The 23267-nt window shown below is 32.7% G+C and overlaps 1 protein-coding gene across 2 annotated transcripts in view; it reads left to right on the top strand.

Moving 5' to 3' along the window:
• The first annotated feature begins 11312 nt into the window (after nucleotides 1-11312).
• Nucleotides 11313-23267, top strand: part of LOC126881965 (uncharacterized) — a 121662-nt gene continuing 109707 nt past the window's right edge. For both annotated transcript variants that reach the window (XM_050646714.1, XM_050646713.1), the window contains exon 1: nucleotides 11313-11630. In XM_050646714.1, coding sequence (XP_050502671.1) covers nucleotides 11553-11630 — 78 coding nt within the window. In that variant the 5' untranslated portion in view covers nucleotides 11313-11552. The remainder of the gene's footprint in view (nucleotides 11631-23267) is intronic.

Genomic DNA, 23267 nt, shown 5'->3' with positions numbered 1-23267 from the left:
TTTTAACGTACATACAATCGACGGATACCACATTTTTCAAGTCATGGGTGGCATTTCTTGTATTTCACCAAAACATGCAGTAGCTCCTAACCAATCCATTCCTCGGTTAAAAACTAAACCCGCTCCTGAGGTTTATGAAAGTCAGGGAGCTGTTCAACTAATACATTTTGAAAGGACAAAACCTCAAGGTTTATCAGAAATCAAGATAACAGATCCGAAGGGAATGTTCACACCAACTGATACTGTAACTCCACCTCTGTGCCTGATCTTCTGTGGCTCTAAGGGAAAAGCAGAGACATCCTCGGTATTTTAGGATGGAATGGATTCATGGAAGCTGTGACAAGAGACATACCATATTCTTATTATGGTATTCAGAAAACTAGAAGAAATTTATCAAATGATAGCATTCTAATAAAAAATAAAGTTTTGGAGTGTAAAAGTAGGTTCAGGACGTCAATTTAATGTTAAATATACGAGTTCCTTAAAATGGTGGGATCTTGCGCTATATTACAGATTTTGAAACGGGCCCTGGCCTAAGATCTGGCCTTGACTTCTCTTTATTTTTTTGCTCTATTTAGATGAATGATATTTTTCCTCTGTTAATTTCATTAGTTTGTTTCTTGATTAAAGTTTTTTGCAAGTTCAAATAGTTGTTTTATTTCTTTTGTTATATTCTAAATACTAATGAAAAAATCAATTTTTCTGTGTGTCCAGTTAACTGGACGCTGGTAACTGAAATGAATATTGACAAAATATACTGACGTCCAGTCAACTGGACACTTGTCTAAAGCTGTCAATTTGACAGATATCTTCCAAACATGTCAAAACTAAGTCGAAGGTGATATTTATATTTTATACATCTATTGCAAAAATAACTATTTGGTTCTAGGTAGACATTGCTCTAACCAACTTGGCACTGAACCTGTTAAACACACTGTATATTTTCCACCAGCAACATATCATTAAGGGGAAAGGCGCAAAATGTCGCCTGTCAAAATTTTCAATGTGTTTTAAATGTATTAATTTTTTTCGAATCCTGAGAAAACTATTTTAAAGTATTTTTGAAAAAATTTAAACGCAGAATAGCCTAATAAAATAAAAAAAAATCAAAATGTAATTCCGTACAGGTTGGAATAAATTTTATATCAAAATTTAGGTGAATACAAAAGATATTTTCAAAAAAGTATCCAAATCATATGAGGGGATCATTGTTTAAATAATTAAAAAGGGGTCATTTTTGTACAATATTAATTTTTTTAACTACTCAGGTAATTTATATTATAATCAGACAGTCGCATTAGGCGGCATCACAAGGGAAGCGGCATAATCAGTAAAATCTAATGTAATAATGGATAATTCAAGATTGGGGAGAAGTTGTGAATTGAAAAGAATTAGACTTTTGGCCTCACAATGTTTAGCTTTTCGTGGAACAACTGCTCATTTGTTTCAACCTAATAATGAAAACTTTTTGAAGTTAGTACAATTGCTCTCTGAGTTTGATACAGTAATGGAAGAACATATCAGGAGAGTTTAACACGTTGACGGACAGTGCGTCAAATGTATAAGCAAGTGTTGTGACACTATATGTATTTTGCAAAGTAGAATAGAGAAAAATACAACGTTTATAGACGTTGTGCCACATTACATAAATGGAAATTAGACGTCTATAGACGTTCTGTCCGTCAACGTGTTAACGAGAGTCTGATAAGTGGTTTGTGACTTATTTAAGCAACAGAAGGCAAGAAGCATTGATAAGTTTAATGGGTAATGTTATTTTAAACAAATTGTCGAAATATGTAGCAAAAATCGCTAAATATTTTTCGATAATCGCCGATTGTACCCCAGACGTAAGTCATATTAAACAGCTCTTATTGACGATAAGAGTTGTCGCTTTTAATTTTAGTCAGAATAAATTATCGACGAATTTTTTACTGTTTTTTTAAGCTAGTGATTCAACCGGTGAAGGTTTAAGAGGACTTATTTTGACAAATTTAGAAAAGTTATAGAAAAGCCGACTGAGATTATGAGACGTTATGAGACGACCTAACGCCTTTGAAATGTGGACTTTAGAAGAATTATGAGGGTTTCCTGGGTAGATAGAGTTACGAACAATGAAATACTGAGAAGAATAGGTAAAGAGAAGGAAGTTGAACTTACAATTAAAGAAACAAAGCTACAGTATCTCGGACATGTGATGCGGGACGAGAAGTATGGCATCCTACGACTCATAATGCAAGGAAAGATAGATGGCAGAAGAAGCATCGGAAGAAGACGAATTTCATGGCTGAAGAACCTGAGAGAATGGTTTGGATGTAGCTCAAAACAACTATTTAGAGCTACTGCCTCAAAGATTAAAATAGCTATGATGATTGCCCACCTCCGTAGCGGAAATGGCACCTGAAGAAGAAGAAGATAGAAAAGCGGTGTAGTATAAAGATGTTGCAACATGTAACTATAAATTTGTCAGATTGTGTAAAAATGTGTCAGCAACTACAGAAAAAATGAAAATTTACAGACAATCTGGCTGTGACCAAATGAAAATTACTGCTAATGAAATTGCAGAAAATCTTGATATAAGTTTCGAATTTCCAGCGAAAAATGAAATTCGAGCCACGAGAAAAAGGCGCCAATTTGATTACGAAAAATCTATGGATAAGTTCTTAATAGAAGAAGATAAATTTAAAATAAATGGTTTCATCTATATTTTAGACATTGCCGTTAATTCTTGCCGATTTTCGCTTCTATAAATTTTTATGTGATATTTCGAAATGAAGGGAAATATATGTTACTAGAAAAATATTGTATGAAGCATCATTCAATACTTTCAAGAGAAAAAGAATAAGAATTGGATATAGATTCAAATGATCTTCTAGAAGAATTGCGTGATATATCTCAAATGATACCATACTCCATGAAACCTTTTTTTAAGGTTTGGAGATTTTGAACTGTTTGTGCCAAAATACCCTAATTTCCTTATACCCAAATGTAGTTATATCACTAAGAATTTTATGCACTGCCTGTCTAGGTATCTAGTGGGGAAAGAAGTTGTTCAAAATTAAAAATTATTAAATACTATTTACGAAGCTTCATAAGACAAACAAAACTAAAAAATTTAGCACTCATTTTAAGAGTCCTCACTATCTGCTACTTTAGACTGCACCAATCGGATTGACAGTTTGCCAAAATTAAAGTCAGAAGGGCAAAATTGTAATTTTTGTAAATGTTATTTAATGTTAATACATATTTCATTTAATTTAAGGTATGTTTTGTTTTTAAAACAAAAGTTTTCGTTCATTTTGTGTCGTTTCATTTAATAAAAATAAAAGTTAAATTTCAATAATAAGGGGCGGCATTTCCAAGACTTGCATCATGAAAAGAGGGTCTAGGACGTTTCATCGCCGCCGTTTCGATGCCGCCAGTTCGATGCCGATGCCAGCCGATTCATCGCCAGTCAATTAATCGCTATCTGATATATTTCCGAATTTTCGACAGTTACAATTATTAGTTATTTTTAGTATTAATTAGGAATTCTAGGAAATGCGAGATATGACGGCGATGAAATGGACTGGCGATGAACCGGCGGCATCGAAACGTCCCATTCCGATGAAAAGATGTGCCGTACAGCTCTGATTATAATGAAGGCTTTTAGGATTTTTTTCTACAAAGCTGAAGGATAATTCTTTTACCTAAGACTTACTAAATTAAATTTGACCCCCTATTTATTTAATTAATTATATATAAAATTTAAAAATCAAATTTGCAAAAAATAATATTTGCGTTTTAAATAAGCACTATAAATTATTTTATTTAATAGGAAAAGTTGCGCTAGGTTATCAGTATTAGGCAAAAAACATTGGTTAAAAAATATTTAATAATTTATGAGATATTTAATTTGTTTATTAAATGTTACTATATTTTTAATTGCAAAAACGCGGTTGTTACCAAAAGAATATAAATATGTGTAAAACCTCATTACTTTTATTTTTATGTATGTTTTCGATAAACGTATTGATAAATTCAAATTTCAATTTAACTCCCCTCTAAAATGGCATTTGAAAATTGTTCTAATTTGTTTATAATTGGTTTTTTTAATAACGTCGCGGTGATGTAACATTTTGAAATGCTGTTCCGATAATCCGGTTCTTGGGAATTTTTCACTAATTAACAAATTTTTTTTGTCGTTTTTTCTTTTTTTTTCCTTATAGTAAAAGATATAGTCTTGCTTATAGAGGGGGAAGTTAAGAATGAATAATATACTGTTCAGTCTTCAGTTAACGATAAAATCATTAGCTTTCGAGATATTTGAAATTAAAAATTAAGCGGCACAAAACAGAATAGAAATATGCTTTATTGTCACTGAAAATTTTTACAATTTTATGGACAAAGCTTACACATAGTCAAAAGAAAAATAATATCAACAACAAATAACAACTACAATTTAATAAAATTAGATAAATCGTCAATATACAGTAAATAAGATATAAAACCAAAGACAAAAACAATTAATTGCAAAATTTATATACATTGCAAATTGAAAATTGAACATACTTACAACAAATAAAATACAACATTAGGAATTGACAGTTTTGCGTATAAAACCCAATTTTCTTAGTTATTCATTAAGAAATTCTTCTATTGAATAATATGGTCTTTTAGATAGATAGGCTTTTGTCAGTTTACGGAATTTTGGGAAAGATGTTGCAGATTTAAGTTGTAAAGGCAGATGGTTGTAAAGTTTTTTTGCGGAATATAATATAGATTTCTTTACTAATTCAGTGCATGGGATCGGTAAATAAATATCAAAGATTGAATTTCTGGTGGAGTAAAGATGATTGGGCCGTGCTGGAAAGGCATGAAGGTGTTTACGAATTAAACAAACCGTTTCTAGAATATATAAAGATGCAAGTGTTAAAATTCCTTGATTCCTGAAGTAACTTGTGCAATGTGTAGATCTTCTGAGGCCAAGCAGATACCTTATTGCTCTTTTTTGCAATTTAAAAATAACATCAAATTGAGCAGCTGTACTAGAACCCCAAAAAGGAAGACCATATCGAAGATGAGACGCGAATAACGAAAAATATGTTATTTTAGAAGATGCTAAATTGAGTTCCCTTGAGACAGATCTTATTACATAGCAAGCTGAGGCGAGTTTCTTACTTAACGAATCGATATGAAGGGACCATTTGAGGTTGCTGTCTAAAAAAATACCAAGAAATTTTACAGAATCAACGGTACTGATCTGGCTGTTATTAAGAGGCAAAGGTTGAAGAACTCCTTTATAGGATAATGTTACTGTTTTATCTACATTAAAAGAGAGTAAATTAGATTCCGACCAGGTCTTTATCGTCAGTAGATCCGAAGTTATAGTTTCATGAAGAGATGCTATAGTTGAGTTGCTCCAAGTGATACTGGTATCATCAGCAAAAAGAAAAATTTTCCCATCGATTTTTAAATTAGTGATGTCATTTATAAAGATAAGGAACAGAAGACGACCCAATACTGAACCTTGCGGTACTCCACATACAATGTTTTTGAGACTAGAGTCAGTATCATTTGCTCTAATTAGTTGTTTCCTATTATTCAAGTAGGATTGGAACCAATTCAAAGAAATACCTCTAATTCCATAGAAATTTAGTTTTTAATCAAGATGTCGTTATTTACACAATCAAAAGCTTTGGAATAGTCACAGAAAACAGTGGTAGTATAAAGATTATTGTTTAGTGCTTGATTAACCTCATGTAGTACAGAAAACATGGCATAAGTGGTACATTTATTAGTTAAAAAGCCGAATTGATTTTGAGATAAAATGTTGTTATCAACGATAAAGGACATAAGTCGAGTTTTAATGAGTCTCTCAATAATTTTGGAGAGTACCGGTAGTAAGGCAATAGGTCTATAGTTGCAGGCATTAGATTTTTCGCCACCCTTATGAACAGGAATAATAGTGGTTGTCTTTAGGCACTCTGGACATTTACCTTTTTCAAAGGAATCATTAATTATTGAGACGAGGATTTCCAACACATTTTCTGTGAGATTAGAGAAAAATTTTATAGAAAATCAGTACTACAGGATGATTTGCTTTTAATACTATTGATTGTTTGGGTCAGTTCAGAGTTATCGACTGGTTTTAAAAATAATGAATTCGAGACCTTTCTTGAATTAGGGAGATAGGAAATGGGATTTTTTTGCGGCAAAATAGTTGATGTTATATTTTTACTCACATTAACAAAGTAATCGTTTAGACTCTCAGGATTTGGAAGGGAAAATTATTGAGCTGTGTGAGTTTTATTTCGAAGATCGTTTATTATAGACCAGGTTTCTTTTGCAACACTTTTAGAGCTTCCCAGACGATTTTGATAATAGGCTTTTTTAGCTGATTTGACAAGTTTTAGATATGTTGTCCTGTACTTCGTGATATATTCAGTGACAGAAACATTGGTAGTAAATTTCTTGATGTATAGAAGTGAACGCATATTCTTGGCTGATATGCGGATACCTTTCGTAACCCAAGATTTTCGATGTTTTGGCTTAATAGGAATTAAAGGAAATGCCTTATTGAAGATGCGGATAAGCTTATCTAGAAAAACACTAAAATTATAGTCCACGTCCATAGAAGGAAATTGCCACTTAGAAGTTAAGCATAAATTTTGGAATTTACGAAAATTCTGGGCGGAAAAAATCCTACCTAAACGTCTGGGTTTTGAGGAGGGTTTGCTGAAGATGTTAAACTTCGTATACACTGCTTCATGATCAGATAGTCCCGCATTAATAACTGTAGAGCAGACATCAAGCGGTGAGAAATCTGAGACAATATAATCGATTATGGTAGATGTAGTTTTTGTAATCCTTGTAGGAGAATTAACGTGCATTGAGAGACCATACGATTCAAATATGTTGACCAGGGACTTGGGTAGCACAAGCAGCAGCATAATTAATGTTAAAGTCACCGCATAGAATTTTTCTGCTTTTATGAGGCAGGTCATCTAACAAATTTAGCAGGTTCTGAAAAAATAGTTCCACGGTAGAGTCAGGTGATCTATAAATGCAAATAATGTAAAGATTAAGATTTTTATTATAAACTAAGGAAAACTCAAAGACGGATTCACTTAACAAAAAGTCGTATTTTGTTACCGGAGAAAAATCATTATTTCTAGAGAGAATTAGGGTGTCCCTAATTCCTCCAGAAACAAAAATAATTCATCAGTTTTATTTCTTATAGAACGAATATTAATCAGAACCATGCCAAAGTTGTCATCACTAAAATAATTTGAGGTTTCTAGTCCCTCAGAACACGTCGTGTTGTTTAAAAATTTCGCTTTGGAGAGCCAGTGGAATAATAACTTCGGTGGCATTCCCTTGACGTTTGTAGGTGAATAATTCTTTCTGAACTGAGGTAGGACCTATAAGCGGCAAGATCAGCTTCCACTTCAGCTGGACCAATTCCGTAGGCATGGTTAAATTCTAGAAGAACTTTTCTTAGTTCTTCGGTCTTAGTAGGTACTCCGTCGGAAGCCAAAAAGAGTTTCACGCTGGTGTTGGTGTATCCATCATACAATACAGAAGAAGGCTGGTCGTGAAGAAAAGCAAGATGTAGTTTAATTGCATTTAAGATATCCGGTTCCCTTAATCTTGCAAGAAGGTATCGACTGTTCGAGTTATTATTTAGTCTAACTCTTGGTGGTGTTTAAGGATCCAAATTTATGGATGGTTCCAAAGTATCTTTTTTAATAAAATTGATATGGGAACGGAAAGGCTCTTTGGATTTGCAAACTGTGATGGCCTGCTTATCTGTAAATATATTTGTGTTTTCAACTTCATTTTTGTTGTTGCCTGGAATGGTAATTGGATTTTCCAAGCTAACCGGGCTTCTGATGTACTTCGGATTCATATTTTGTTCAGATGAAGTCTTTGGTTCAGAGTATGATGATTCTGTGGACCATTTAATGTTGACACCAGGTGGCCAAATTTCCTTATTAAATAATAAGTCGATGGACGTTTTTGATTTTATGCCTATTTTGAATGAGGAACCAGTTGCTGTGTTGGCGTCTTGAAGTAGGGCGTAACATCGAATATATTCTTTAATATCTAGCTTCTCTTTAATGTAGTGAACTACTTGAATAGGGGTGTAAATTGGGGTTAAGTTGCTAATAACGACAAAGTGACATCTATCTTCTGCAATTTTTGATTTTTTGACTGGACCAGCTTCGAAATGAGTGTCTTCAGTTTGGGTACCTGTAGTGGCATATAAGGTAAGGTCGCCAATTAAGGCCACCTTAACGTTTAAATATCTGTAATATTTTATTCAGGAACAATATGGGGGAAAACTCTTGTATAGCGTATTGCCTAACATTTTAGCTATCGAATTTCAGGATAAAATACTTACTAAATAAATAAAGGAATATAAAATTTTAACATTGAATAAATCTGGAATATTTGGCCTTATTAGGAACTGGTAGCTTATTAAGGCCAGTTTCATTTTTTACGCAAATTGAGGTGGATAGTAAATTTTAAACCTAAGAATTAAAGAACAAATACAAAATTTAGTGAAAGAAACTTTTATTCATATTAAGAACAAAAATTTGTCAATACATTAAGCACACATATCGCACATTTACACACATCTAGGACAATTGGCTTTATTAGGACACTGTCTACTTTTTTTATTTAACATAAAAAAATAATAAAAAGCAATATAGAGAAAAAACAGTTCCAGTTCCTTAAAAAGTATTAATTTACTATCGCTTTACAAAGAAAAAATAATTGGCTTATATTCATTAAGTACCATTTTAGTAATTTTATAACTTACCTAAAATTTATAAACGAACTTCCGCACCGTAACAAACACGTGTCTAGTCTACTTGGCGCTGCTATGTGATATTACCGACTGAATGGCTTAGACGATTTTGACTGAGAAAGACATTTACGGTGACCTCTAATATATAATATCTATATTTAAGAAAATATTTGCAATTGGCCTAATTAAGACACTGGCCTTATTTGGCGACACTACCTTACTATGTTTCTCTTCACTACCTCTTTCTTCGTTGGTATAGCAGGTAGTTTGTTTGAAAGGTTACTCATTTGATTTGATATTTCACTTATGTTTGAAGAGAGCCTCTCTACTCCCAATTTTATCTCAGATGAATTTGAATCTTGGACTTTTAATTGTGTCAGTGGAACAGCCGAAAAAAACTGACGATATATTGAAGATATCTTGTTCCATCTGCCTTATCGATTTTAAAAGATATTGAGGATTTAGCAGGTTATTTAATTTATGGATCTCGTCAATTTTTTTTTGTCAGATAGTCTAATTTGCCGTCATTTTCGGTTAATAAATCATATGTCTCGATGAAAATTGTCAAATTATCATTGAGTTTTTTTGTGACTTGAATTAAGGCGTCAAAATTCTCTTGTGGTATTTGATTTTTTGATAAATCGTTTATTTTTTCATTTAAATATCTGAGGCGAGAAGACTCACATAAAGAACAGAAGAATCTTAAATGACAATTTTTTGGGTCCAGTAGAGTTTTTGCCGTTGTTTTGTTGAGAGTAGAACATTTTAGGCAAAAATACCGTTTGCAATCCCCATGGCAACGTAAAATATATTTTTCATTTATTTTCGTAAAATATATTTTAAAAACATTAATCAAAATAACTGTGCCGTTACATGTTTAACTTCAAGTATCTCGAAAACTAAGTATCTCGAAAGAGTAAGTTATTTACATAGAGAGTATTGGAGAATGTAAAAATTGCGCTAAAACGGCAATTTCGCCAGTGACGTAGAATTTGGGAAGGGTCAACCATTTGCTTTCCCTTGTCGTACGCCTCTGGTAATAGCCGGAAACCTGTATTTAACAAGATTTCGTAGGGTGTATAGTACCTACACTTTTTACTAAGTATTAAAAGGATACGTCGAATAGTTTTAAATTGCTGAGCAAAAATAATTTTTAAATTTTTAAATAAAACACCCTGTAACTCAATAAGGAGCCATATTTTATTTAAGTGATTTTGGTTAAATCATAATATTTTGAGGTCTAGAATCGACAACTCAGAGTTTGGACATTCTTAATGAAACCACCTCTATAAGCAAAACTATATCTTTTACTATAGGTAAGTAAAAAAAAAGAAGAAGAAAAAACGACAAAAAATTTGTTAATTAGTAGAAAATTCCAAGGAAAAAGCAAATTATAAATAAATTAGAACAATTTTCAAATGTCATTTTAGAGGGGAGTTAAATTGAAATTTGAATTTATCAATACATTTATCGAAAACATACATAAAAATAAAAGTAATGAGATTTTAAACAGGTTTATATTCTTTTGGTAACAACCGCGTTTTTGCCATTGAAAATATAGTAGCATTTGAAAACCAAATTAAATATCTCATAAATTATTAAATATTTTTTAACCAATTTTTTTTTGCTTAAAACTGGTAACAGCGCAACTTCTCCTATTAAATAAAATAATTTATAGTGCGTACTTAAAACGCAAAAAATATTTTTTTGCAAATTTGATTTTTAAATTTTATATATAATTATTTATATAAATAGGGTGTCAAATTTAATTTAGTAAGTCTTAGGTGAAAGATTTTTCCTTCAGCTTTGTAGAAAAAAAAACTAAAGACCTTGATTAAAATGTAAATTACCTCAGCATTTAAAAAATAAATATTGTGCAAAAATTACCCCTTTTAATTATTTAAACAATGATCCCCTTATATGATTTGCATACTTTCTTGAAAATGTCTTTTGTACTCACTTAAACTTTCATATAAAATTTGTTCCAACCTGTACGAATTTACATTTTGATTTACATGCAGTGTAATCTTATTTTACTAGACTAGAATGAAAGATTGCGTTATTACCGAGGGCCGAAAGTCCCTTATAATAAGTAAAAAGTTTCTTTTGAATGAAATATTTGCAATTAAAAATCACACCAAATTTTCTCTTTTATTTTCACCCTTGTAACTTATTAAAATAAACATTATAGAAGTTTTTAGGGACTTTCGGCCCTCAGTAATAATGTAATCTTTCATTCTGTGTTTAAATTTTTCAAAAATACTTATTAGTTTTCTCAAGATTTGAAAAAAAAACTAATACATTTAAAATACATTGAAAATTTTGACACGCGACATTTTGCGCCTTTCCCCGTAAGTAATTTGGTCCAATAACCATATTTTGGTAAAAAAATCTAATTCACCCTGTACAAATTCGTATATCATATAAAATAAAACGTCTATGTTACCAATGACTGGCCTATTTTAATTATCTCTTAGTACCACTAAAATATCGACGTTCAAACACATTTATCCATTTACCTAGTCATCAGAAACAACGCGGCAGGCGCACCGTTGCGTTGTGTCGAGGTGTCCCCACACAGACGCACTACGCCGTCCAACATGGCCGCCAACGACGTCGAAAAACGACGTCCTGAATAATAAAAATTGGAAACAGCTGTTTGTGTTGCATCGCGAGTATGGCGACCGATGGATGCAGTTTTACAGTGTTCGTGTTGTGCTAGGAAATAAGTGATTAGTTTTTTTGTTTTGGACAAGACATGAGAAGGACACCGCAGAGTCAATCACAGGGTCAATTGGAAAATAATGAAGAAGAATGTCCCAACACCTCGTCACCGGTAAACTACATGATCTGTTATAATATATATTATCGTTTTAAATTACTTTTAGCCTTCATGCAGAGTAAAAAAATATAAATAAATCAGTTTGGATAGATCAAACTAACAAAATCCTTTGTAGTTAGTTCCTGTTATTAACTTTTTCCATCAAATTTGCATTTTGGCTAACATTCTGCTATACGACGTTTTATGTACATATTTGTAAAAGGTCTATATTTTTGCAGGAGTGTTGAAAAAATACAATTCTCAATTATATCCTCTCCATCACTATTAGTGATTATGGCAACTAATTTGTTACACAGTGCTTAACGATAACCATTCTTTATGCATCATTATTATCCATAAAAAACATTGGTTGAATGCAAAACAATGTAAATTGATATTATGTTAAATTTGTATAAGGAGCGCTTAATGTTGTTTCAATACTTACCATTTAAATATTAATAGGTATATCCTTATGAATCACACGTATAGGTATATCCTTATACATATAACACAGAGGCATCCTCTTTTTTATGTTTTTTGGCCTTAGGTTCAAGACCTATTTAGCCAGACAATTGGTTAATAAGTAAAAAAATTACATTTTATAATAATATACACTGGGGTGCAAAATTAACCGGACACCTTAAGAATAGGTCATTTTTAATATCTCGAATTTCCTAAACCTGTTGTCCGATTTAAGTGATTTTTTAATATGTTATAGCCTTATTCTTCATCAATATCGATGTAAAAATATTGTGGCTAAACAGGTAAATTCTCATTGCATATCGGGTGTACCAATGAAACTGTGTTTTTTCTTAAACTTCGCATCACCCTGTGGAATATTCTAGAATTTATAAAATACTCAAATTAAAACCCAACTATAGCCTTATGTTTTCTACACATTCTGTTTTTTGATTCATTCGCTCAAGTAGGACCATAAAAAAGTTAGGAAATTTAACAACTAGCCATGTTCTTTATCAATACAGGGTGTTTCTAAATAAGTGCGACAAACTTTAAGGGGTAATTTTACATGAAAAAATAATGACAGTTTGCTTTATAAACCTATGTCCGCAAATGCTTCATTTCTGAGATAGAGGGTGTTGAAATTTTTCTTACAAACTGACGATTTGTTTATTGCTTAAAAACCAGTTGAGATATGCAAATGAAATTTGGTAAGTGTTAAGACGTAGTTATTGTACATTTTTTGACATACAAGTAAGAATTTAATATTCACCATTGGCGCGCATACGGATAATATAAGCACTCATATTACCCGTATGCGCGCCAATGGTGAATATTAAATTCTTAATTGTATGTAAAAAAATGTGCAGTAACTACTTCTTAAAACTCACCAAATTTAATTTGCATACCTCAACCGGTTTTAAAGCAATAAATAAATCGTCAGTTTGTAAGAAAACTTGCAACACCCCCTATCTCGGAAACGAAGAATTTGCAGACATATCGTTGATAAAGCAAACTGTTATTATTTTTTCATGCAGAATTACCCCTTAAAGTTTGCCAATTATTATTTAAAAACACGCTGTATTGATGAAAAACATGGCTAGTTGTTAAAGTACCTAACTTTTTTATCATTCAACATAAGAGAATGAATTAAAAAACAAAATGTCGAGAAAACATGGGGCTATAGTTGGGTTTTAATTTCAGTATTTTATAAATGCTAGTATATTCCACAGGGTGATGCGAACTTTGAGAAAAAAACACAGTTTGATTGATACACCCGGTATACAATGAAAATTTAACTGTTTAGCAACAATACTATTACAGTGATATTGTTAAAGAATAAGGCTATAATATATTAAAAAAATCACTTAAATCGGATAACAGGTTTAGGAAATTCGAGACATCAAAAATGACCCATTTTTAAGGTGTCCGGATAATTTTGCACCCAGTGTATATACAGGGGGCATCCTCTTATGAATTTATGATTTTTAGTTTTAGAAGATCAAAACAAAAAAAAAAAGAATAAAAATGTATACCATTTTTATTCAGCTGTAATGCGAAGCCATATGAAGTCATAGACTTCGAAAGCGCATATGACAATATAAACCGAGAATTCTTCATAAAAGCTATGAAAGAATTTAATATACCAACACAACTAATAGAACTGATAAAAGAATCTCTAAAAGTAGAAAGTAAAATCCGGATACAAAACGAACTAACGGAAACAATAGATGTGAAAAAGGGACTACGCCAGGGAGACGCTCTATCATGCATCTTGTTCAACATTGTACTCGAGAAAATAATGAGGGACACAACAGTCAATACTCGAGGAACAATAATTAATAAAAGCGTGCAAATACTAGCATTTGCAGATGATGTTGACATAATCGCAAGATCAAGAAGAGAAATGATAGAGGCATTCAATCAAATAGAACGAGCTGCACAAAATAGTGGCCTGAAAATCAACCAGAACAAAACAAAATATATGCAGGTAAGTAAAAACACAGAAATAAGGCAGCCGCAAAATATAACAATAGGAGAATACAACATTGAGGGGGTAAAAAACTTTACATACTTGGGATCCCTAGTCACATCTGATAATAACGTAGCAGAGGAAGTGAAGAGGCGAATATTTATTGCCAATAAAAGTTATCATGGCTTAATTCGGCAACTAAGATCAGACAACGTCGCAAGGAAAACAAAATGCCAAATATACAAAACCCTAATAAGACCGGTACTCACATACGGCTCAGAAACCTGGACACTCACTAAAAGAGAGGAAACATTGCTAGCCACCTTTGAAAGAAAAATCTTGCGACACATATATAAGGGCACAAAAGAAAATGGAATTTGGCGAAGAAGGTACAACTTTGAACTATACGAAATATACCAGGATCCAGATATCATAACATTCATTAAAATAGGACGGCTGCGTTGGATGGGACATGTAGAAAGAATGGAAGAAGGCGAAATACCAAACAAAATATTCAAACAGATGCCAGTAGGAAAAAGAACAAGAGGAAGACCGAAGCTGAGATATTTAGAACAAATGGAAAATGATATAAAAATCTTAAAAATAAAAAACTGGAGAAAAAAAGCACGAAACAGAACAGAGTGGAGAAGAATCCTGGAACAGGCCAAGACCCAGAAAGGGCTGTCGAGCCAATGATGATGATGATGATGATGATGAATGCGAAGCCAAAACTGTCTTAATTTTTACTTAGAGTAGAAAGTGCAGCCAGCACTCTTATCGACGATTTCACCTCTTGTTAGAGGCTCTTCAGAGAATGCATAGGCTGCTTTCTCTAGTCCAAGTAAAAAAATTTCGACATATTAGTCCCCCATTGTAACTGACGTGAAGATAGCGGCATCTGCTAAATGAAAGACTAAATTTTTCAACCTAATAAAAATATTTGTAAAATAAAATATTTTTAAAAGATTTTTAATTGAAAAACTTATTGGACCATTTTCCTGGTGACACCTCCAAAGCTTCTACAATATGCAAGCCAAATGGATGCTGCAGTGAAAACAAAAGGGAAGGAATTCTGCTGCAGTGAAAAAAAAAGAACTTAAACTGGGAAATTAAATATAATATAAACTCGGAAATTAAACTGCTGGTATTAAAAAAGGAATGTAAAAGAAATCATATGAAAGATATATTCAACAAGTTTAGAAGAAATCAAAAATAAGGGAAGATGGCGTCTTCTTCTTCTTCTTTTTGTATATACATGACTCTGTCTGTTTTTTCAATGTGCCTCCAGTAAGTTGTCGTTCCATCTTTTTCGTGATCTTCTCAGTGATCGTCTTTCTATTGAGGAACCGTCTGCGTCACTCGCTGCCTTTACTACTTTATTTATTGTCATTCGGTTTATCTGGTCATTCTCTTCTACTCTTCTTTTTGTTACCCAGTCATTAATGTTCTTCACCTTTCATCTCCGTCGTATATCTGTACTTCTAGAGCAGTCCAATAGTGTCTTACCATCGATTTTTCGAAGGGTTTCATCTTCGCTGTTTCGAGCAATCTTTTTGTCCTCTCTGTCAGGTCGTGTTTCTGCCGTGTATGTCATTATTGGTCTAATGACTGTTTTATAAATTCTGCCTTTCACTTCTTTTCCGATATTTTTATTTCTCTATTGTGTCATTCGGGCAACCTGCGGCTCTGTTTGCTCTATTCACTTGATCCTCCACTTCTGTTTCGAGCGCTTTCCGTAGCTAGATAGTGTGATGCCTAGATATTTAAACTCCATCACTTGTTCTATTTTCTGACCCTCCAGCTCCAATTTACATATTATTGGATTATCTGTTATAACCATGCATTTTGTCTTTTTTGGGAAAATTAACATATTAAATTTTCTGGCGGTTATATTAATTTGGTGCGGCATACGTTATAAATCATCTTCACTTTGAGATATTAGTATTACATCGTCTGAATAGCAGATTATTTTAAGTTGTTCTTCTCCCATTTGGTACCCTTTTTAGTTCCTTTTTTTTTATTATTTCGTCCATGATCAGGTTGAACAATAAAGGCCTCAGGGAATCCCTCGATCTTATGCCATTGCCAGCTTCAATTGGGTCAGTTAGTTCATGTTCTACTTTTATTTTTATTGTGTTGTTCTGGTAGATGTTTTTGATCGTTTTAATTATTCCTAGAGGTATCTCTCTTGAGTATAACAAACGGATAACGTCCTTTAATTTGACCCTGTCAAATGCTTTCTTAAGATCCACGAAACATAAATATGTCGGTTTGTTGTATTCTAACGATTTCTCTTGAACGTGCCCCATTATAAACATAGCGTCGGTGCATGATCTTTCCGACCTAAAACCTTGTTGATCTTCTGCTAATGTTACAATTTTACTCAGTTTGTTTGTTATCACTTTGGTTGTTAATTTTAAACTTGTGTAATAAGTTAATTCCTCTGTAATTCGCCGGGTCCGACTTGTCTCCTTTTTTTTAAGAGAGGAGGATGCTTATTAGGATGCTTGATCTACATTCTTGTTGTTCTTGTTGTAAATATAATATATAAAAATATTTAAGGACATATCAGCGGATCCATCCACTGCTGGATATAGGTCTCCCTTAGTCTTTTCCATGCATTTCTGTTTTGTGCTGTTTGCATCCAGTTTTTGTCGATCCCGTTTTATGTCATCGGACCATCTGGTTGGCGGACGACCTCTACTTCGATATGCTTCTTGTCTTGGTCTCCAGTGTATTATTCGCTGTGTTCATCTGTTGTCCGACATTCTAGCTATATGTCCAGCCCAGTTCCACTTTAGGATCATAATTCTTTCTATGGCATCCGTCACTCCTGTTCTCCATCTTATCTCCCTATTCGTAATTCGATCCCGACGAGAAATGCCTACCATTGAGCTTTCCATGGCTCTTTGGGTAACACAAATTTTATTTCTTACTTTTTTGGTTATTGTTAAAGTTTCTGCACCATAGTAAGTACTGGCAACACACACTGATCAAAGACTTTTCTTTTGAGACACATAGTAGGCAGTTCTGACTTAATGATATAGCTAAGCTTGTCGAATGCCACCCAAGTGAGTCCTATGCGGCGGCTTAGTTCGCACGTTCGATTATCTCTTCCTATGCGTATCTCATGTCCTAAGTACTTATAAGAGGTGGTTTCTTCAATAGACATGCCATTTACTGAAATTTTTTCGCTTAACACAAGATTTGTCATGATTTGTGTTTTTGTATGGTTGATTTTGAATCCAAATTATAAGGAGGCTAACAATATCGTCAATAGCCAAACAGAACAATATCGTCAGCGAATCCCAAATGACTAAGTATTTCTCCGTTGATATTAATTCCTTTTTCACTCAGATTTGCGTTCTTAAACATATGCTCTAATAATGTTGTAAACAATTTTGGCGAAATTGTGTGTCCCTGTTGCACTCCCCGTTTTATTTTAAATGCGTTGGTCTTTTTATCTGCCAGTTTCACGCTTGCTGTCGCATTTTGATAGATGTATTTAATCATGTTTAAATTTTATGCGATGATCTATACGACACTCTGTTAAGGCTTTTAGCATTTTTTGATGACTTATGGTGTCAATAGCTTTTTCGTAGTCAACAAATCTCAGGACTAATGGCTTGTAATATTCAACACTCTTTTCTATTAAGTTCTTAATTACTTGTAAATGATCATTCGTGCCATATACTGCTCTAAAACCTGCTTGCTCTTTTGGCTGATAGAAATCCAACGTACTTCCTACTCTCTACTCAAGTATTAGGTTATTACCAAGTAGGAGTAGGAAGGAAACATATTATGTCCTTACATATTTTTGTTAGGCGTTGAGTACCGTTAAATTAAAAAAATAATTTGAATAAAACTTTAGAGAAAAATAACATGACAAAGAGGTAGGGGCAAAAAATAGTGAGAAAGAAATAGTGCACAATATATTCAGTGCACGAAAAATATATTCAAAAAATGAACATACTAAGAACGATAAGGACGAAAAAATACAGGAAAACAATACAATCAGATATAAAAATAATTTTTAATCCTCGTAGATGAAGGTAGATTTTGTAGAATTTGTATTTGTAACTAATAATTATAAAACTCGTGACGTAATGTAAATAAACTTTATATTAGTGTTTGGTAAACTGGTTTGTATTAAAAAGTGAAAGGTCAAAGTATAAATTCTTAACAATAGAGAGTACTTAGAAGTAAATAAATACCAGGTTCACACGTTTTTATATCTAGTGTTATAATGTAATAATTGTTGAATCTCCACCGGCCCCCTTTGTTTAGTGACTTATCGGAATATTATTTATTATTTAGGACAGTTTAATGACAGCAAATAAGAAACTAAGATAGACAAGATTTGAAAAAGTATAGATCCATTCTTCCTCTTCAAGTGTCATAGGCTTCCAGCCTGTAGACAACTTTCATCCGCAATCTGTTTGTAATAATTATTGTTCCTCTTTCCCCAGCGCAAAAATTTCTCCTACATTTCGAATCCTTCATATCTCGTTGCCACGAATATTGCCTTCTTCTTGGACCTCTTTTCCCTTCTAATTTGCCTATTAAAATAGATCCCAAGACCACATACTTATGACCTCTCATTGTACGTCCCAAATAGAAAACTTTTCGTTATTAATAGTTTGTAACAATTGCCGCTCGGTTCTTAACACTTCCTCGTTTGTCATAATATGATCAACCCATGAGATAAGCATTAGCTTACGAAGTGCCCTCATTTCCAAGGCTTCTATGCGATTTACTGAGGGACAATGCTTCATCCCCCTATGTTATTATGGGCTATATGTAACATTTTACCATGCTGAGACGTAAGGATAATGTAATCTTCCTCTGACTAAAATTTTACTTTAAAATGGCGTATTCCTGTTGTTATTTGCATTTATTGAGTTGACAGGGAGTTACTGATTCGCAGCTTTATCGATTAGCTACAGTATATATTTTGAAAAGTTTGGAGTTGTTTATAGGTACTGTTCTGAAGCAGAAGCTATTTTCTTGTGGCACCTTAATACAATTTACAGTTTTTAAGGAGAATAAGCCAAAGTTTTACTTTAAAATAAGTTTATTTTGACGTCAACTCGAAAAATAAGCAGATCTCCCTCCTACAGAAAGGAGAAAATGGAGGAGAATGTACAAAAAATTATGAAAATGATATGGCAGGAGTAAGTTTAAAGATCGAGGAACAATCAAGAGAACTCAGCGAGATTAGTAGAGAGCAGAAATAATATAGAGATTAAATAAGAGAGCTAAGACAGGAGAATATAACATTAAGAGAAGAAAACACAAAACTAAAACACGCAGTTTATCAAATAATAGAAGAACGGCTTGAAAGTTTGGAAAATCAAAAAAGGCGAAAAAATATAATAATACAGGGTTTGAACATAGATACAAATGTCCCAGATATCCTAAAGCATGCAATGAAAAATTTTATGCAGACAGAATGTACAAATAGAGAAGGCTGTGACGTTACGAGAAAAAGTTTGTTTGGTTGAGCTTGAAAAGGAAGAAGATAAAAGAAAAATCATGCGAAACAAAAGCAAATTGAGAAATCGAGAAAAAGGTCTGGTGTATATCAACGATGACCTATCAAAGAACGACAGAATTGTACAGAAACATGTCAGACGAAAAGCGTAAGAACTAAGAAAGGAAGGGAGAAAAGTGAAAGTAGGATATAAGAAAATATATGCCGATCATGAAATATGGCGCTGGGATGGCATGAATCGAACGTTGGTGGTAGAGACCAAAGCAAAAAACTAAGCGACAGAAGTGAAAGGAAACAAATGACGACGAACAATGCAAAGAAGAGGAACTATGAAGATAAAACAAAACGAGACAGAAATAAAAAAGAAAATCCGAAAAATGACATGATACAGTTAGCAACAGAGATAAATGAAACGGACACGATGCAAACAAGGGACAAGGCAATAAGTAAAAATAACAACAAAAAGAAAACTAAAGTCAACTTGGGTACATGGAATGTAAGAGGCACATGCGAAACAGGAAAACTCAAACAATTAATTAGAGAAATAAAAAGATATAATGTAGAAATAATAGCTTTACAAGAGACAAAACAATTGGAGACGGAAATAGTAGAAATAGAAGACACGGTATTTTTTAAAAGCGGAGGAGAAACCAGACGATTAGGAATAGGTTTTATAATACAGCGAAAATGGAAGGAAAGAATAATGGCATTCCAATCAATATCAGATAGATTATGCACAATAAGATTAAAATGGGGACAAACGAAACATAAGTATAATAAATGTACACGCACCGATTGAAGACGCCACAGAAGAAGAAAAAGATGAATTCTACGAGCAATTGGAAAGAGTACATATATGGTAAATTACCAGGGTTTGACATTAAAATAGTAATGGGAGATTGCAACGCCAAAGTCGGAAGAGAAAATATATACGAGCACATAATAGGGAAATATAGCAAGCATGAGGTGTCGAACGATAATGGCCAAAGAATCATAGGCTTTGCAACAGAAAGGCAAATGGTTATAAGAAGCACACAATTACGCCGAAAAGATATATATATATATATATATATATATATATATATATATATATATATATATATATATATATATATAATTATTAATATGTAGTGACTGTTAATAATACAAAAAGAATAATTTTGGGGAATGCAGTCAATGTGTTTTGGGCTGATTAGAAGTGAAACACTTTGAACTTTTGTCGAGCTTTCGGACAATTTATTTCCTTTATCAAGACAATCTAAAAATACAAATGTTTAAATTTAGATGAAAACTAGAAAAATAAAAACTTACTGCTCGTGGTTTACAAAATAACTAACATAATTATAAAAAACATAAAAATTCTTTCTAAAAAATATAAATTGTAAACGTAAATTAATTTTGAAATATATATCTTTTTATATATATATATATATATATATATATATATATATATATATATATATATATATATATATATATTTATGCACAGATATCAAAGTGAGGTCCTGACATTACGCGCACTTAGTGAGGACCGGTAGAAAACGTAGACATAATCGTTTCAACTCTTCATAGTGACCTTGACAAGTAAATAGCAATTAAAAAATGACGAGTATACACAAAAAAAATTACGTATATGTGTCCCGTATTGTTCAAGTATATTGCCACCCAAGTGAGGCCATTATACGCAGCTATTAAAGTGAGACTGTATATACTTTTTCGTTATGCGCACAAAGTGAGGACAACTTTACGTGTATATTTCCTTACAGCTCATCAAGTGAGGACCATACAGTGTTGTCGATAAATATGAGATTAATCACTTCTACTGCCTTTTTCTGTATAACACAGTAAGAATTATTATTGTTTCGATGTTTCAGTCACTTGTAGTTATAAGAAGGATGTGGACTCTTTGTTCTTGCTCGTACTGTTTGTTAATTTTATAACATTTTAGTACCTCAGCATTAAATCACGGTAGCCTTATCGGAGACTAGCGTTAATAAAGAAATATTTTATATTTTTTAATAATTTACATTAAAGATGGATAGGAAAGCAAGAATTTTGAAAATAGCGTTAGTTAAGAACAATAATAATCAAAATGGAGGATACAGTGATAGTTCAGTTATGTGAAATTTATATTGAACTTAACATATAAATATAAAAGTCCGACTTTTGATCTAAGGGAAACACAGTTTTTACGGTACATACATATCTGTCATTTTTCAACCCCCTCCCTTCCATTTCCACCGCCCCTTATTTTTAAATAGGGAATAGGGGCGTGTGCTAGCTCATTTGAAAGGATATTCAATTCTCTATCCAGCATTATTAACATTGACATAATTATCTATACAGAGTGTATTTTAGTATAGGTACTGTTGCCCATGTCGATTTTCATTTTGAAACGACAATTTTCCAACCTTAACTTTAGTATACAAGATGATTCACTTAATTTAATTAAACTTAACAGTCAGTCTTTGGTCGCGGAGTCAGTCGGTTGTGTTTTGATTTGATCGGCCAGCTGCTCATTGTTTAAATGTTTTGTTTTGTTATTGTTTTATTGTTTTGTTTTGGAGTGTTGTGAAACTAGTGTAAGTGTTCAATTTTTTTTGTTTATTTTCATTCGACCCAGTTTATTGCATATCTAACCTTTAAACCATGTTTTACAACTGTGACAACTGCCTTGAAAAGTTTGCGGATTCAGATAAATATAATCGATTGCGGTGCGATGGAGATTGCCGCAGAAATTTCTGTATGCGATGCACAAAATTAAACAAGTCCACCACTAAAGCCCTATTGGAACAAAAATTTCCCCATCTAAGATTCTTTTGTACAGTATGTGACTCTCCTAGCTTAAGATATTTAAACGAAAAGATAACCAACTTATCAAAAAATCAAATACCACTAGAGAACTTTGAAGCTTTAACTCAAGTTACTAAGAAACTTACTGATAATTTGCCCATTTTCATTGAGACTTACGATTTGTTGACAAAAAATGAAGACAAACTGGACTATCTTACGAAAAAAATTGATGAGATCCATAAACTAAATAACCGGCTGAATCCTGAAAAGGTTTTAAAATCTGTTAGGCAGATAGAGCATGATATTTTTAATATATTGTCAGTTTTTTTCGGGGGTTCAGATGAGACTATTAAGGTTCAAATCCAAGAATCAAATTCAACTGATATTAAGTTGGGATTAGATAGGCTCTCTTCAAACATCAATGAAATATCGAATCAAATTAGCAATCTTACCAAAAGTCTATCTACCATACCAACGAAAAAAGAGGTATTGAAGAAAAATACATGTTATGCCACCTCAAGTACTCAGACTGAAGAGCCTCAACATTTCGAAGCAAATGCAGAGCAAAAGTCAAAAATTACAGAAGATAAGTGTCACTTTGTAGTTATTAGTAACTTGAGCCCAATATACACCCCTATACAAGTGGTTCACTATATTAAAGAGAAGCTAGGTATCAAGGAATATATAAGATGTTATGCCCTCCTTAAAGATGCCGACACAACAACTGGTTCTTCATTCAAAATAGGTATAAAATCTAGAACATCTATTAACCTATTATTTAATAAGGGCATTTGGCCACCTGGTGTAAACATTAAATGGTCTATCGAATCTTCATATTCCGAACCAACGCTTTCATCTGAGTCACATAAGAATCCGAAGAATATCAGAAGTCCTATTAGCCTGGAAAATTCAAATAGCAGTTTATGCAACAACA

This window comes from Diabrotica virgifera, chromosome 3, assembly GCF_917563875.1.
Source record: "Diabrotica virgifera virgifera chromosome 3, PGI_DIABVI_V3a".
In the NCBI taxonomy this organism is placed as follows: domain Eukaryota; kingdom Metazoa; phylum Arthropoda; class Insecta; order Coleoptera; family Chrysomelidae; genus Diabrotica; species Diabrotica virgifera.
Note: the sequence above shows the minus strand (reverse complement) of the source record. Positions and strands in the feature narration are given on the sequence as shown.